General features: G+C 38.7%; 1 protein-coding gene across 2 annotated transcripts in view; it reads right to left on the bottom strand.

Moving 5' to 3' along the window:
- The window catches only part of LOC126183721 (lipoma-preferred partner homolog), a 77077-nt gene that overhangs the window by 16157 nt on the left and 43986 nt on the right, over positions 1-16934 (bottom strand). For both annotated transcript variants that reach the window (XM_049925911.1, XM_049925912.1), the window contains exons 6-8: positions 7871-8096; positions 5365-5534; positions 328-506 (exon numbers count right to left, since the gene is read on the bottom strand). In XM_049925911.1, coding sequence (XP_049781868.1) covers positions 328-506; positions 5365-5534; positions 7871-8096 — 575 coding nt within the window. The remainder of the gene's footprint in view (positions 1-327; positions 507-5364; positions 5535-7870; positions 8097-16934) is intronic.

Genomic DNA, 16934 nt, shown 5'->3' with positions numbered 1-16934 from the left:
AGTGATTGAATGAAAGTCTTGTATGGTATATAAATTCATATACACATGCAAGGCCAAAGTTGCACAGATCCAAAAGTGTGCTCTCCACAGCATGAATGGCTAACAGATGCTGAAACATTCTGGCACATAAAAATAGGATGTTCAGCAGAAAAACAAGTATTTTTGATGCCTCACTAAGGCAGCTTCAACAATTAACTTCCTTATGCCTTTACACAGCAATACGAATGGCTTGGACAAAATGTATCAAAGACCAATCACTCAAGTGAATGGTAGAATTCTTCTAATGTCACTTTATGATTATGTGTGACAACAAATAATATTACTTACCTATGAAAATCTTCAATGCAGTGTATCTGATTTGTTGCATCAACTGTGAAAGGGATACCATCTAGACTTTTCCCACATACTATGCAAGTGAAGCATTGTGGATGGTATGGCTTTCCTGTTGCTCTTAATATACGGTCCAAAATAGGTTTCATGCAAACAGAACATTTTTCGAGTGTGTTCTGAAATATAAAAAGGTCTAGTTTTTAAAAACATTCAGAATGCAAAGAAGTATAAGATAACAAGGGGAAATTAGCCATCAGCACAACAGATGCAAAATATGGACCACCACCACCACCACCACCACCACCACCACCACCACATCTTGACACTTATCACCCTGTCTTTCCGACAGTGTTCTATGTGTGTTTACTTCAGCTGACTACTCAGCTCTAAATGTTATGGACATGTTTAGACATAGTGCCATGGTGGCACTTGTGTGCTGCGGACATCTTAATATGCACAGTTATATTTCTGTCCTGCTCATCCAGTAGCTTTTTGTAGTGTATATTGCTTATGTGTGGTAGTTTTTGGTGGTTGCTCTTGGGGTCTCTTGTTGATGTTTACCCTTTTCTCTAAGTTTATGGCTGTTTTCAGCAATGGCATTATGATAGTGTTCTCTCCATTGTCCAGTCCTGCACCCATGAAGTATACTTCTGTTTTGCCCAAAAATGGTAAATTATTGTAGTTGCACAGAAGAAGACTATCTACATAATTATAAGAATGGCAGAAAGTGATTTTTCAGCAGTGAAAATTTTGATGACTTTTCTACAAGATCTTAACACTCCTGAGCTGTGTATTTCAGCAAGTATAGCACATTACTGTATTCATTCTCCAACAGATGCAGTAGATAGTCCTTCATAAACTGAAGAATCCGAAAGACATCATGAAACTTTTGGGTAGGAGTACAATTTAGAGCAAAGTCTGATTGACAAAAAGCGATTTTCATTCATTTACAAATGTATTTAGTTATTTTGCTTCAGCAGTAAAGAGTCCAACAGGTAATGATCATTTTTTTCATGACACTAATAGTGATATGTACAGTAAATGAAACTAATGGATTTTAATCATGCACCAAGACAAATGTGCAAGAAACGGCAAGAACTTGGTTCTAAAAACAAATACAGAATTCGTCAAACTATTGTTTCATTGTTACTTGTCTTTTCATGGCTTGGGTGAAAGTTTGGCCTTTGTTGGTCTGGAGATGTACTTTCGAATACTTAAATTTTTAATAAAATTATGTTATAGTAACATTTTGGCTTCCTAATTAATGATAACTCTGCCAATACCAGAGAGGGAGGTCTATTCGAAATAAAGAATACTGTCAGTTTGTGCAGCAGCCAGCAGTCAATTTTATCAATATTAAAAGGAAAAAAATATTGTGCAATACATATTACTACTCTGGTTGATATCATCACAGTCACTGAAGTTGGTAATAAAGCTGTCCTAATAGGAAATGGAAGTATTCCTCTATTAGTAGGTATGAACAACTAGTAATACATGTTCACTTCATAGAATACTTCATATAAGAATACTTCATATAACGACTACCAGTCACTTTTCAGTGAAGAACACGGCAGGGATCTACATCACACAAGCCACTGTGTGGTGTATAGCGGATGTTACTTTTGGTACCACTGTTGCTTTCACTACTGTCCTGTTTAATTGTTCTTTTGTTCCCCACACAGTTTTTCCATAAAATACATGAAGGAACAAATAATACAATGGTTCTAGGAATGTATGCTCCCACAATTTTTACAGTAAAACACATTATAATGCATATGCTCTATTGTGGCATCTGAAATTGGAGGTTGGTGAATATCTCTTTGATGCCTTTGTGCTTACTGAACGAGTGTGATGAAATGGCTGCTCTCTTCCTTGGATCTTCTTTATTTCCCCCATCAATACTATCTGGTAACAGTCTCAGTACTGAAGTACTGGTTGAATGATGCTTTCCTAAGCTACTTACTTTTTGGGTGGACTACACTTCCTGAGGGTCTTTCCAATTAATCCCAGTCCAGTATCAGCCTATCATACAACTAGTTTTATGCGATCATTCCACTTTGAATCAATCCATATGCATATTCTGGTGACTACTTCTACAAACCATTTGAAAATTGTGTGATCATGCAATAACATGCCTCTTCCGTACATTTATCCGCAATACATTACAACAGTTTATGTTGTGGGTCAACCGCCAATCGCTGCACAAAGTGTTGAACCTCTGCAGATCTTCCTGCAGTTCCCTACAGTTCTCTAGCAATGCGGCTCCTCTACTACAGCATGATTTAAGAACAGCCTCATGGAGCTTCTGACATTATAAATGACCTAATAGTTAAATATTGTCAATAGCAATGATCCTGTAACACTTCCTTTTGGTACGTCCAAAGTTACTGATTTCTCTCTGTTAAAAATGACATTCATTTGCAAGGAACTCTTCAATCCCATAAGAAAGCTGATATGATTTTCCATATGCACATTTTTGTTCATTAGGTGACAGTGTGGTGGAACTGTAATGAATGCCTTTCAGAAATCAAGGTACACAGCATCATTTTGGGTGCCAGTATCCACTGCTTCTAGGTCTCATAAACAGCCTGCATGTATTTACTGTATTCAGGATCATTCATTTTGAATGCTTTGTTCTTCAAGTGACCTACAGTAGACAACTGCCAGAAGGGGTGCAATTTCTTTCGCGCACCCTATGTCGAGTCATATAGGTATCCCATCAGGCCCAGTCACCTTTCTTTTCTTGAGTTATTTTAAATAATTTTCTGTCCTGCAGTCACTTCTTTTGACGTTTGCCATTTTGACATTGATACAATGACTGAAAGGAGGAACCACAGAATGATCTTCCTCAGTGAAACAGCTCTGGAAAAAGAAATTTAGTATTTCGGTCATCTCTGTAATCCTCCGTTTAAATGCACTGTGATCACTGAGCATCTGGAGAGATGGGTTTGATCAGTCTATTGACTGAATGTAAAAATTATTTTATGTCAGATCAGTATACAGAATTTTTCTTTGAATCCACTGCACACACAGCTCTCCTAAGCCTAATTTCAGCTTTGTTCACTTTTTGTTTTTGACATGTCTGTGCCTATATTTAAAGCTGCAGTAAAGTTCTCTCTGCTTTTAACCTCAGCTGTCAAAACCACGGCAGGTCCTTCCTATCCCTAACAACATTGCTCAGGACATACCTGTCTAAGGTGTCAAGTATAATACATGAACTACGGCCATTTACCCATAACAATTCCTTGGCACATTTAATAAGCAGAAATAGCATCCTAAATTCTTGCTGAGACCCATTTCAGTGATGGTATAATGGCCTTATGGTTATTGATTCACTACTCTATGTTAACTGAGTTGAAAAGATCAAGCCTGTTTGTAACCATGAGATAGGTGCTGTACCCACGAGTCAGCTCTACAACTCACTTTTAAATGCAATTTCTGAATAAGGTCTTTATAACAATTTCACACAGATCCCTGTCCTATTACCCACCACAAACAGTTCAACCTCCCAGTTTACAGATGGTAAGTTGAAATATCACCCTTTTCTTTATCATGCGGTTTTACAAGCATACGAAAGTACCTATGATCACAGAAACCCCACTTCTTCAAGGTGTAACCACACCTCTCTTTAGCAGTCCTAATGTGGTCCAGCCTCGACCCGGTTTGGTGTGGTAGTTGGAATCCCTCAACCTTCTTTGTTGGATCTTGAGCCAGGTGAGCACTGTTATTGGATGTTCATTCAAACATTGTTGACACTTCAAGATCACACTGAAATAACTGATGCTTTCAGAATCAGCCCAGACTGATTTGCGTGGTTTCACATAAGCTGTCAGTGGATCCTGTTAAGCATCATATGAGGGAGAGTTCTTATGGGAGGTGATCTTCTTGAACAAGTTTATCTTAGCTGTTTTCCTCCTTAGACCTTGTGTAGCAATATTAGCTAGGACAGGTAACCACTGACTGAGAGTAGATCTAACACTACCAGTGCTAACACACATGGCTTATTGAAGCTGCACATCAATCTTTGTCATGTGGTGCTGTTTTCTCACACAGGAGCACAATATTCACAAGCAGAATAGGAGGAGGAGGAGATTAGTGTTTAACGTCCTGTCGACAACGAGACGGAGACGGAGCGCAAGCTCGGGTGAGGGAAGGATGGGGAAGGAAATCGGCCGTGCCCTTTCAAAGGAACCATCCCGGCATTTGCCTGAAACGATTTAGGGAAATCACGGAAAACCTAAATCAGGATGGCCGGAGACGGGATTGAACCGTCGTCCTCCCGAATGCGAGTCCAGTGTGCTAACCACTGCGCCACCTCGCTCGGTCACACAAGCAGAATACACAAGAATGAGAGCAGCAGAGTGTAGAGTATCGCAACTCAACAGCTTCTGGCAATTATGGAAACGGATATACTGTTGAGCCAATTTTCTTAGATAACTTGATACACTGTCTAAATGTCAAGGAGTGATCCACAGTGATTCCTATATATATTGAAAGTGCTGGCAGGTCGACAGACACACAAACGAACACAAACATACACACAAAATTCAAGCTTTCGCAACAAACTGTTGCCTCATCAGGAAAGAGGGAAGGAGAGGGAAAGATGAAAGGATATGGGTTTTAAGGGAGAGGGTAAGGAGTCATTCCAGCCCCGGGAGCAGAAAGACTTACCTTAGGGGGAAAAAAGGACGGGTATACACTCGCACACACACACATATCCATCCACAAATATACAGACACAAGCAGACATATTTAAAGACAAAAAAGCCCAAACTCTTTGCCCATAATGTTCACCCATTCAGACCACATAATGCATTAAGGCTTGGTTGCTGAGCATGGTGAGATAGAGAGCACTGAGTCACTTGCAATGACTCCTGACTTAATTGACAGAATTTATAAGCTGAACTGAAGGATGTTTGACTTCCATATGAACAGCACATGCCATGTGAGATGGGCTGAGAGATGTTAGTGATGAATAAGGTCATTTCATAAATCTTGTGGCTTCAACATTGAACTAAACCTAGCCGAACTCACCAAATAATCTTCTTCGCAATATGGTTTCCCATCAAGAGCATAAAAAGGTTTTCCTTGTAACTGGATTGCACAGTGCTGACATGTGAAGCATGAAATGTGGTACACTTGGTCCATGGCTGTACATCCAGATCCTTCTCCCACCACCTTTTGTCCACAGGCTGTACACACACCTACAAAAACATTTATAACACTATAAAGAAAATTGTAAACAACATGAAAAAGCTATAGTCAACCTTCAGCAGAAATAAAGTGAGCAGCAAGTTTTTAATTACATTTCAAAATAAAAACACAAAATTGTAAATGCTGTGTTATTCATCTCAAAATTACAAAGACGTTTGCAAAACTCAGGATAGGAAACCAAAAGGAGTTATTACTTACCTATTACACATTCTTTCACTTAACTGACGGTAATTGTGTGTATTTCCTAACAGGCTAAAGAGCTTTTCCTGAGTAAATTCTCAAGAGAAAATTGTTATTGTTATTGCTCTCCCCCCCCCCCCCCCCCAATACATTTGGTACCTTTTATTAAACATAGAACCACTTGGGAATGCAGCTGTACCCATAATTACTAGCTTCAACATAAAGAAACAAAAAGGTTTGAGTTAATTGTACTAGAGACTAAATGACACTAGGATTCATTACCATACTGACATACCTAAACAACAGACAATTTATAACTACTTGTGAGAAAATAAATCAAATGTGTTTACATTTTTGGAGACTTAATTATTAAAAATGATCACATGTACTGAAATAAAGGCAGTATACCCATGATCTGGTCCCATATAAGAAGTGAATGGCCCACTATTCAAGCAATCAACTGTGTCCAATGTTTCAACCAACTTCACAAATTATGTAATTCTTTCCATAAAGTCTTAGATGACCGGCAAAACACAGAACTTTGCTACATTGCAAGCTTTTGAGTTTGAAATAACACAAAGATCCCATAACAACATGACATACTCTGAACATGCAACACAATATGCCTTCAGGTGTAAGCAGGAAAATGGCAAAAGCATACTATAAGCACCCATCTCCACAGCACATCCACTCATGGGAGCATATTACTAGAGAGGGTAGTGGCATCTTAGCTAAAATGTGCGAGACTAAACTATTCACGTTTCAGTAAGTGGAAGAATGCAGTACACGTGATGCCACAGTTATTAGTATCTTTAAAATGGCTGGGACAGAAGGTTGCCAGTGGATCCCCAGCACTATTCTATAAGCAGCATACTTCACCATCAATATGAAATAGTCCTGAAGGGGAAAAGGGAGTCTATTTAAAACTTGTTGTGGACTGTTTAGCAGCTTTCTCTTGCAACAGCTGTCCTAGCCCCTACAGAAAATTTCCAGAAAATACCACCTACCACCAGTTTCTTATGTGTTTCAACATACTAGAAAGCTGTTTTCGATAAAATAAAGTATCTTCAATTTGCTGGAAAGCTTTTTTTTTTTTTTTTTTTGCCTGCACCCACCCCCCCTCCCCCAACACACACACCTGGGCACAATGTGGATGCACAGGAAACCTAGCAAAGTTTTTATTCTATTTTTTGTGGGCCTGTCAATAACTCGACACTTCTGCTATTCAGTGAGTCATCTCCTTACTCCTAAGTGTTTACAAATTAACATAAAATTTATATAACTGTGGAATAAAAAAGCTTTACAAGTATCTCAAACTATTTGGCCACACTAACCAAACATTTCACTGTGTGTGCACACGCATGTGTTTGCTGTAAGAACAATAAAAATTTGCAATGGAATGTGAGGGAACATTGAGGCAGCCTGCTTCTCAAAGATACTTATTAAACCCACTGTCATCAACAAGAATTTTTAGTTTATCACCGATTTTAATAATAATAATAATAATAATAATAATAATAACAATAATAATAAACTTTAAAACAATGATTTCATTACCACAATTACAGTACAATGACAATATCATTAATAAGGTTTCTGTGTGATAATCTAATCCAAATATTGCACCACCGCTTTAGAACTCTCGATCTGAAACCTGCTGCTCTTTCACACACTAATTTTTACAAGTCCCGCTGTTCTGAATACCTACAGCATTTTTGAGTATTTGTAGCAGCTATTATCCTCACTCAAATGTCCAGGAGCAAAAGTACAGACACACTGTGTTCTGCTGTTACTAATGATTGGAGAGTTGAGGTTCAGGGTCTGGGTGAAACTAGTAAAAATACCCTACATACAGAGTTATTTGTCATTTCTGACTGCTCCATATTTTATATGCGTCTTTTTTCTGCAACTCCAATAATCTTCCATAAAAGAGGAAATCTTTATATCTGAATGTTCGGAATTACGTAATTCATTAAGTTACAATCAGCACGATAACCCCCTTTCGTGATTACCCCTTTCTGTTTACATAGTCCAATTACAGTATAGTAACACACACTAATATAACTTTTCTCAGATCAGCATCTTCAAATACTCTGTGGCAAAGACAAAAAGTAAGTGTTTAAACTAAAAAAAGGATGTAAATTACCATATATGTCATCGGGATCTGAGGAATCGTGCATGGATTGAACTAGTAAATTAGTCAAAGCATCAACTTCTGCTTCCTTTCCTAACGAAGGTGCTGTATTTGCTTCTTCTGATTTGTTTTGTGAGCCACTCATGTAAGGAGCATACAAAGAATAGTTGGAACGAGATGACATCTGGCTCGGTGGCCGCGGATTAATAGGTTCATATATAGATTCATATGCAGAGCTCTGAAAATAATAAAAATCCTCTGTTATAAAACAAAACAAATTATTTATGGTACAAATGTTACAGTAATTAATAAAGCAAAACTAATCTTTCAAAATAATTTTAATGGGAGCAGCGAATCATATGAAACATCGTGGATGGGCATGTATAACGTGAACAAAATCAATCAAAATATTACAAATACCACTGCAATGAGCACTGTGAACACTTTAAAACTATGTGCTGGATGAGTACTTGAAACTGGGACTTAAGACTTTCGTGGGCAAGTACTTTACAAACTCACAGTTTTAATCGGTCAGGAAACTTCAAATCAGCACACATTGCACTGCAGAACAAAAATTAATTCTATGGACTGTAAACATAGTTTCTTTATGCTGATTAATAAGAATATGATTCGAACAATTTAACTCACCCTTCTGAGAGAACATTCTAAGATATACAGGGTGTCACATTTAGCTTAAGCACAATAACTTTTTTCTGTGGAAGAGAAATAAATAAAAAAAAAGTATCAAGCAAGTGGTGTTTAGCTATCAGGATATCTACCAGCATGATGACAGGAAATGCCACTTTGTTCATTACACAGATATGAATAGCAGTATGTATTTTACAATAGCATCCTATTCTTTTTTATTTTGTAATCCACTTCCTATCCTCAAAACCTGTTCAAAACTGTACTGCAGTACACCAGCCATGTAAACATGAAGTTATTGAAAATGGAACACAGAAGTGACCAACTCTCATCCACTGGCATACAATGAAGGTATCTGGGGTAAAGCAGCTCATCCATTTACTGGAGTTGACAGTGAACTAATTGAAATATAACACAAATGCATACTGGCCACTCAGTCAACTGTCTTTCAGTTCCATTTGTTTACTGTTAACTCCAGCATGTGGGTGAGTTACATTAGCCCCAGGTAACTTCACTATATTCTTGTGCAGGAAAGTAAGTCAATTTGCATTAAATTTTCAATAATGTTTCATTTCTGTGAATGATATGCTGTGTTTCTGAACATGACTTGAGGAAAGGAAGCAGATTACAGAATAAAAAATACAGGATGTTATTTAGAAAAGACATAGTGTTCTTCATGTCTATAATGAACAATGTTACAAGAATGGCAATGATATCAGTTAATGTCCACCTGGTAGATAAAAAATATTTGCTCAATATATTTTTTATTTCTCTTCTGAACACATTGTTACTTGAGGTCGTCAAGATGAATATGACTTCCTGTGTATGGGAAGTACTACAAAAATGAAGTGAGAAATTGCACAGTTGAACTAGCTTGTAGATCATGTTATACAAATTCTAGATAGAGAGATTCTGTAATGCTAATTCATTGGAGGGGGGGGGGGGGGGAGTTAAAGAAGCAACACAAAATTTTACACGTGCTTACAAATTTTGAGACTGCAAATACTTAGAGAACATAATGCTTGTAATAAAAATAATAAACTGTAAGGCTTACATGAATCACAGATATTAATAATTCTGCTATTAATGTTGCATTTCTGAAAAACCTTTTAATGAAGTCTCTTAAAAATGTTGCAACAGTCAAGGACTTATTTCATAGGTTTATCATATTATCAAATCATTTGATTAATTTTAAGGAAACAGTTCTTTGTTTCAATACTGAAATAAACAAAAAGAAACATAATATTTACAACTATAGTTTACAATAAATCATGATCTTAGAAGAACAAATCTAGAGGTAGAAAGTTTCAGACAGAAGTCAAATGATTTTACACAATAGCATGGATAGATTGAAGTGTAAATCTCTACACTAAATGCAACATACATACATACATACATACATACATGCTTCTTTTGTCTCTAAGAAGCAAATGTGCTTATTGCACATGTATCAGCATACAGATATTCTCTGCTGGCAAATTCTGTGACCCATTTATTAAACTTTCAATGGATTTCTCTGAGCAATGAATGATGGTTTTATTTTACTGCTTTATCTTTAGACATCTCTGGTAATTAAATATGATTCAAAATACAATATATTTTTCCATTGAATAAGCACTAAATCAACAAACTGAAGTTCTCATGTTTAACAAAAACTTTTTTCTGTGGGTGACATTGAAAATAAGCAACCAACAATTAGTAGTTATCTGAGCTCTGAGCACTATGGGAATTAGTAGTTATCTACAATCGTTCATTATGCTTGTGCATCATTATCATTGTCACAATCAGTCTCTGTTCACTAAGGTGAAATGTCAATTGCACTGCAGAAATAAGACTATCAACATTGGTGTTTTCTGGAACAGCAATACTATGACAGGTTTTAGAAAGAGTTATTGCACTGATGTGCATGGAGACACATGCTGATGAACTCCATGCAGTATTAACAGTGCTAAATTAACACACATTTGTCTGCTGCAGCCAGTTAAAATTAGTGCATGTGAAGACTATTACAGTGCAATGGAGTAACACCCACTTTCCTTAGGAGCTGCTACAATGAAAGCCATTTAACATTACTGTAAGGGTGTGGAATAGAAGCCGGGCACTGAAGATGTGTGTAAAAAAACATCCGAGACAGAAAAGAAATAACTGTTACACAGTTCACTCACGCAGTTTCTAACTTTTTATAGTACAAAGGGCATTCAAAAAGTTTTGCACAGTTGTCTCTAATTTTTTTATTTTTTGCAGGAGAAGAATGAAATTTTTTGTGAACATACTTGGAACATTTAGCTGTAAGTTGGTATATGAAAGTATTTTCTTTTATTTACAGGCGAGCCATAATGGACCGTGAAGTAGATGTCAGGTTGCAACAATGGTCGGTGATGGAGTTCCTCTTCAAGACCGGTGATGACTCTGCCACATTGATTCACAGGAAGTTGCTCCCTGTTTACGATGGCACAGTGGATCACAGCAGTATCCAATGGTTGTTGCAGAGCTTTAAAGAAGGTGATTTCTCTCTACTGGACAATCAACAATGCGGTAGACCATCGACGCAGTGAGTGATGTGAATAAGGAGACCACTGAACAAATCATCCGAACAATTCAGTTTGCTGAAATGACTCGTTTATCATTTGGTTGTGTGGTATCACTAGTACAGTCACTAGAGTACAGAAAAATCTATGCACGCTGGGTGCCTAGATTACTGACAAGAGAAATGCAAACGATGAGGAAGAATGTGTGCGACGGTCTCATGAAGACTTTTACTGAAGGGTGGAAACAGTGTTTTGACAGCATAATTACCCAGGATGAAACATGGTGGTTTTTGTCCGATCCTGAGAGCAAAACCCAATCCATGGAGTGGCGTTATCCGGGTTCCCTCAGAAGAAGAAACCAAGGCTTTCATGAACAGCAGGCCGAAAGGTGATGGGCTCCTTCTTCTGGGATCAGGGTTGTGTCATTTTCATTGACTTTTTGGAACCTGGCTCCACAATTAACTGGGACCATAAATGTTAGTCACTGGACAAGCTGCGATACGCCATCAAAACCCACAGACTACAGCTTCAGGGTCAGCTCATCAGACTACACCATGACAATGCCAAACCCAATACAGGCCTTGTGAGACAGGAGAAAATCGGGAAAATAGGTTGGAAAATTGTTCCTCATCCTCCCTACAGTCCGGACTTGGCTCCGTCTGATTTTTACCTCTTTGGTCATCTGAAGGCCCACCTGCACTGTAAAACATTTGATAGTGAGAATGACCGTCTTTCCTGCGTCAAGCGATGGTGTAAAAGTCAATTCCCAGAATTTTAGCAAAGTGCATTTACATCATTGAAAGAACGTTGGGCCAGAGGCAGCACACCTGATGGAGGCTACATTGAATAGGCTCAATGCATAGCTAAATGTTCGAAGTACGTTCACAAAAAATTTCATTCTCCTCCCACAAAAAATAAAAAAGACTGTGCAAAACTTTTTGAACACCCTTTGTATTTCTCACATGGTGTCCTAGTTATCTTTACCACCTAAAATAACTTTGTCAAATTGGTTCAAATGGCTCTGAGCACTATGGGACTTAACATCTTAGGTCATAAGTCCCCTAGAACTTAGAACTACTTAAACCTAACTAACCTAAGGACATCACACACACCCATGCCCGAGGCAGGATTCGAACCTGCGACCGTAGCAGTCCCGCGGTTCCGGACTGCAGCGCCAGAACCGCTAGACACCGCGGCCGGCATAACTTTGTCCAAAAGAAAAATAATAAGTAAAAAATAAATATCAAGCAAGTGTTTCTAGAATGAAATTTTCACTCTACAGTGGAGTGTGCGCTGATATGAAACTTCCTGGCAGATTAAAACTGTGTGCTGGACTGAGACTTGAACTCGGGAAGTTTGGAAGGTAGGAGACAAGGTACTGGTGGAATTAAGTCTGTGAGGACAGGGCACGAGTCGTGCTTGGGTAGCTCAGTTGGTAGAGCACTTGCCCGCGAAAGGCAAAGGTCTCGGGTTCAAGTCTCGGTCCGGCACACAGTTTTAATCTGTCAGGAAGTTTCATCAAGCAAGTGTTGTTTAGCTACCAGAAACATTGACAAACATGACTATATTTCTTGCAACTCTGTTCATTATGAGAATATGAACAGCATACAGCATGCTACATATTTTATTTGGCAATCCAGTTCCTCTATTCAAAACCTGTTCAAAAGTGTATCACAGCTACCATTCACACAAACATGTTATTAACATGAGATTTACTATGGCTATTGTTATGTGCAACATTTGGGTTAGCTGTCAAAATGTAATATTTTAAATAAGACTAGTAAATTTAACTCTGAATAAAATCATATTAATACAAACTGTGATGTTTATAATGCTTTTCTTTTGCTAGCATTTCATATTCTGTTTCTCTCTACCAGCCCAATAATGTTTTGCTTTACTTGGGGATTTTTTTGGTGGGGGTGGGAGGGAGAGGGGGAGTGGGTGGTAGCTCTTGGGTGATGACCAGTTCTTCCATAAATGTCATACACTGTGAGATACATCCAACATGAGGTCAAAGTGAAAGTGTGTGTAGTGAGTATGGATGTAAATGTCGCATGATTTGGCAGTGAAATGGGCACCAGTATATCACAGCCAGTAGTATGGTTCTTTAAGGATGGGAACATCAGCAATAGGAGTCAGTTACAACTTGACACTGGTCATGCAGTACTCGTCAGAAAGGATGCAGGAATTTAAGCATTTGACATAATTCAAAGCGTGCAAAGATTTCATTAATTAATATCACTTTTAGACCATGCATCTGTATGTGAGGATATATGCCACAGAAACTTCTCACTCCAAAATAAATTCCTTTGGATGAATTTACAAAAATTTGAGGATGCATTTTAGGAATGAATGCTGGAAAACTGAGAAGCTTTGCCATTCTCAAGTTCAACAGATGAGTTACAGTGTTCAAGCATTTGTCTGTGCCCTAACTACTGCTGAACACTTCCTATATATTAGTTTGGTTCTTATTTTACATGTCTAATTTTTTTGTGTGTGTTACTTTCCACTCTGGTTCTTTAGCAAGAAAAAATAAGTTGTGTGTAATTTGTGCTCAACAGAATAGGGGCAGGGGCGTGGCCTCAACATTTGGGGGAAAATCTCATTTATTGTCTCAAACCATATTGTACATAAATATGTAGGCTGATTAACCAATAACTTCAATACTTTCAACCTGATAATTAATATTGCTGTAGTATGTTTCATGATACAATCAATAACAGATATGTACAACATTTGTGGGGTAAAAATGAAAAAAACTTTTTCTGTTAAAAATCCTTATTCTTTAATAAAGTCTGTTTATATATCTTGGAAACCTGTGTCAATATTCTCCAAATTATTTCTTCTACTCCTCTATGGGCTTGATGCCTTTTTCAGTCAGATTATTTAACACTTTCATTTTATTAACTCAAATAGTGTACACCTTTGAAATTACCACACAAAGTGTACACCTGTGTCACAGTGACCCTCAATTATTTGCTGGAGAAATTTCCTGACAATAGAATATTTTAATTGAAACTGGACTATCATGTATTAAACTCATTTTATCTCATGTCCCTCACATACTTTTTCAAACAATATTAGTATTAATGCATCCAAAATTCGAGACTAAGTAAAAACGCTCATGGAAACTTTTCAATGAAGAAACTTGAAAGTGATCCAGCTCTAAAGACTTTATTTGCAGTTTAATTAGATGAAGGTGGTATTCATTTAATGAAGTGCACATATTACACAAATATTAACAATGACCATTCTTACTGTCGACTTCATCATCGTCTGAAAATTCTGCAGACTTATTAGTTTCGCCATTGACTGTAATTGCTGTAGGAGCATCAGCTTCAGAATCTCTTTCATCACTAAAGTCACTCATGTCACTTTCACAATTGAGTTCTGCTAACAATGGTTCCCATGTACCATCTTCTCTCAGTAAAATGTCATTCCTATGTGCCATTTTCATATAAATGAACCACACTCATCAACAGAACAGTTACACAATGTGCACACTACAGTCAAAATGCCCCTTCAAAAAATATTTCTGTCAAATTAATTAAACAACAATGTCTCAACTTAAAATGTCCACATTTTACCAGGTATCACTCAATGCTGAATTTACATTGGTGGCAGTGAACTGTGTATGTGCAGCAGCACACACAGAGTAACAAACAAAAAAACTCCAGGGTCAGAGTGATGCTGGTGTACATTTCTAGGTTAGCACAGTGTCTGATCATTGCCAAAGTCTTCATTTCCATGGCACTCCAAAGGATCTGTTATAAAGAACAGATCACTCAAGCTAAATCTGGCAAAAACTGGTCTTCTTTTAGAAGTACGGTCCCATTAATTATAATTTCTGGGGAATGATTATTTCTATTACAGCCATTTTACTATATTAGTCTAATGATTCTGCCTCATGACTCACTGCATTAAAGATTTTCATATTTGACTCAGAAGACAAATTAAGATCAATGACTGCCAAGACAGCATACTCCAGAGACAGATAACACAAATAATCATTCAGTTTTTGAGAAGCCACCTGAGAAATATCATGGATGGTAATATGATATTTATGAAATTTTGAAAAACTGAAATCTAAATACAGTACTCTATGTTGTATAAAACATTTTCATGTTTCCCTTTCTTGGAGGACACTGACTTCATATAATGTGACTCACAGCTGTCCTTTTGGAACACATACTTAAGATCATTAATTTCAGAATCCCAGTTGTCCTCATCACAAGTAATTTTTGCTCTGTGTACTGGTGTACTTAAAGCTGCTGTCTTCTGTACTGGATGGTGAAAAGTCTGGGCACCAAGATATGAATCAGTGTTCATCAACTTGCGGTTTCTTTAACATTCACGTGATGAGCCACCAATTTTATTTCTTCCCTTCCATGCCGGTACATCCAGCAAAATATGCAGAGTCCTGGGAAGACGAGATACCAGATCTATTTTCTGACCTCCTAAGAAGATAAAGAAGATGCTACGCCCTCTTAACACTTAGGTGCTGACGCCCATAAAAATACGGGTGTGTGAGGCCTGCCCGAAAGTCCAGCAACTGTAATTTTACGGGTGCATGTTCTCGTTGTCCCCCTTCCTTCCTTTGTGTATTCTTATGGCTCCCACTTGTATGGGAGGCACTGCATGGACTGTAATTCGAGTATTGGTCACTAGATGGTGCGGGCATGCTGTGGAAGGATGTGCTTCCCTTTTTATTTGTCAGGTTTTGCGAGCGGCGATTTTTTCTGGCGCGGTTTCAGTAGCGTCGACATGGCGAAGAGTAGAGTAGAGTAGAGTAGAAGGGTTTTGTGGGCGCATGACAGCAAGGTCTTCAGTGCCCGTTCAGTATCATAGTGAGACGGGGGGTCAAGAAAGAAACTCAGAACATTTACATCAAACGGAACATAAAACACAGGGAACAATCATAAAAAATATGTGCTCACCCACACCGAAGCGTGGGACGAAGCAGGGCGTCAGCAGTAAAACATGGACAACACAGGAAGAAAAAGGTAGAGGGAGCTAAAACAATGGAGCAGATGGAAGTGGCTGGCTGACCGTAAGGAAAAAAGGGAGGAGTCAGCCACTCTGCAATACACTAAAACCGCCAGCCTAAAAGTTGAGGCCAGAGTCCAGACACATCACAAAACTTAAAAACCCTAGACACACACGTCTCATCGTTAGCTAAAACACAGGGCAGATCCCCATCAACTTGTGCTTCTGCCCTTGCATCACGGTATAAAACGCAGTCTGTTAAAATGTGCCGGACAGAGGTGTGCACACCACAAGCATCACAAAACGGAGGATCCTCCCGCCGTAATAAATAGCTATGTGTCAGAGGACAGTGCCCGATCCGAAGACCTGCGAGCGCCACCTCTTCCCGCCTGAGCAGCCGGCAGGAGGAACGCCACGGCCGAGTGGTTGACTTTACCGACCGCAGTTTATTGGCCGTCACCGCCAGCCATTCGTCCTCCCACAACTCCATGCACTTCCTGTGGAGTGCAGCGATGACTGACTGCAAGGGGATAGGACACTGGACCACATCCTGCTCTCTGCAGGCCTCCTTGGCAGCCCGATCAGCCTGTTCATTGCCCCATATGCCGACATGACCAGGCACCCAGCAGAAGGATACCTCTTTACCCCGCCGTTGGATCAAGTACAGTTGGTCATGTATCAGCTGGACCATCTCTTCAGTCGGGTATAGGTTCTGCAGTGACTGTAAGGCACTAAGAGAATCGGAGCAGAGAAGAAATCTATCGCCCCGAACACGATGCATCTGCTCCAGTGCCGTCAGGATCGCGTGGAGCTCCGCTGCGAAAACTGTATATTCAGCAGGGAGGCGAATCCGGGTAACATGATCAGGGAACACCACAGAACAGCCAAGGAAAGTCTCCTGTTTGGAGCCATCAGTA

Source organism: Schistocerca cancellata, chromosome 4 (assembly GCF_023864275.1).
Source record: "Schistocerca cancellata isolate TAMUIC-IGC-003103 chromosome 4, iqSchCanc2.1, whole genome shotgun sequence".
Classification (NCBI taxonomy): domain Eukaryota; kingdom Metazoa; phylum Arthropoda; class Insecta; order Orthoptera; family Acrididae; genus Schistocerca; species Schistocerca cancellata.
This window is presented reverse-complemented; position numbering and strand designations above follow the sequence as displayed.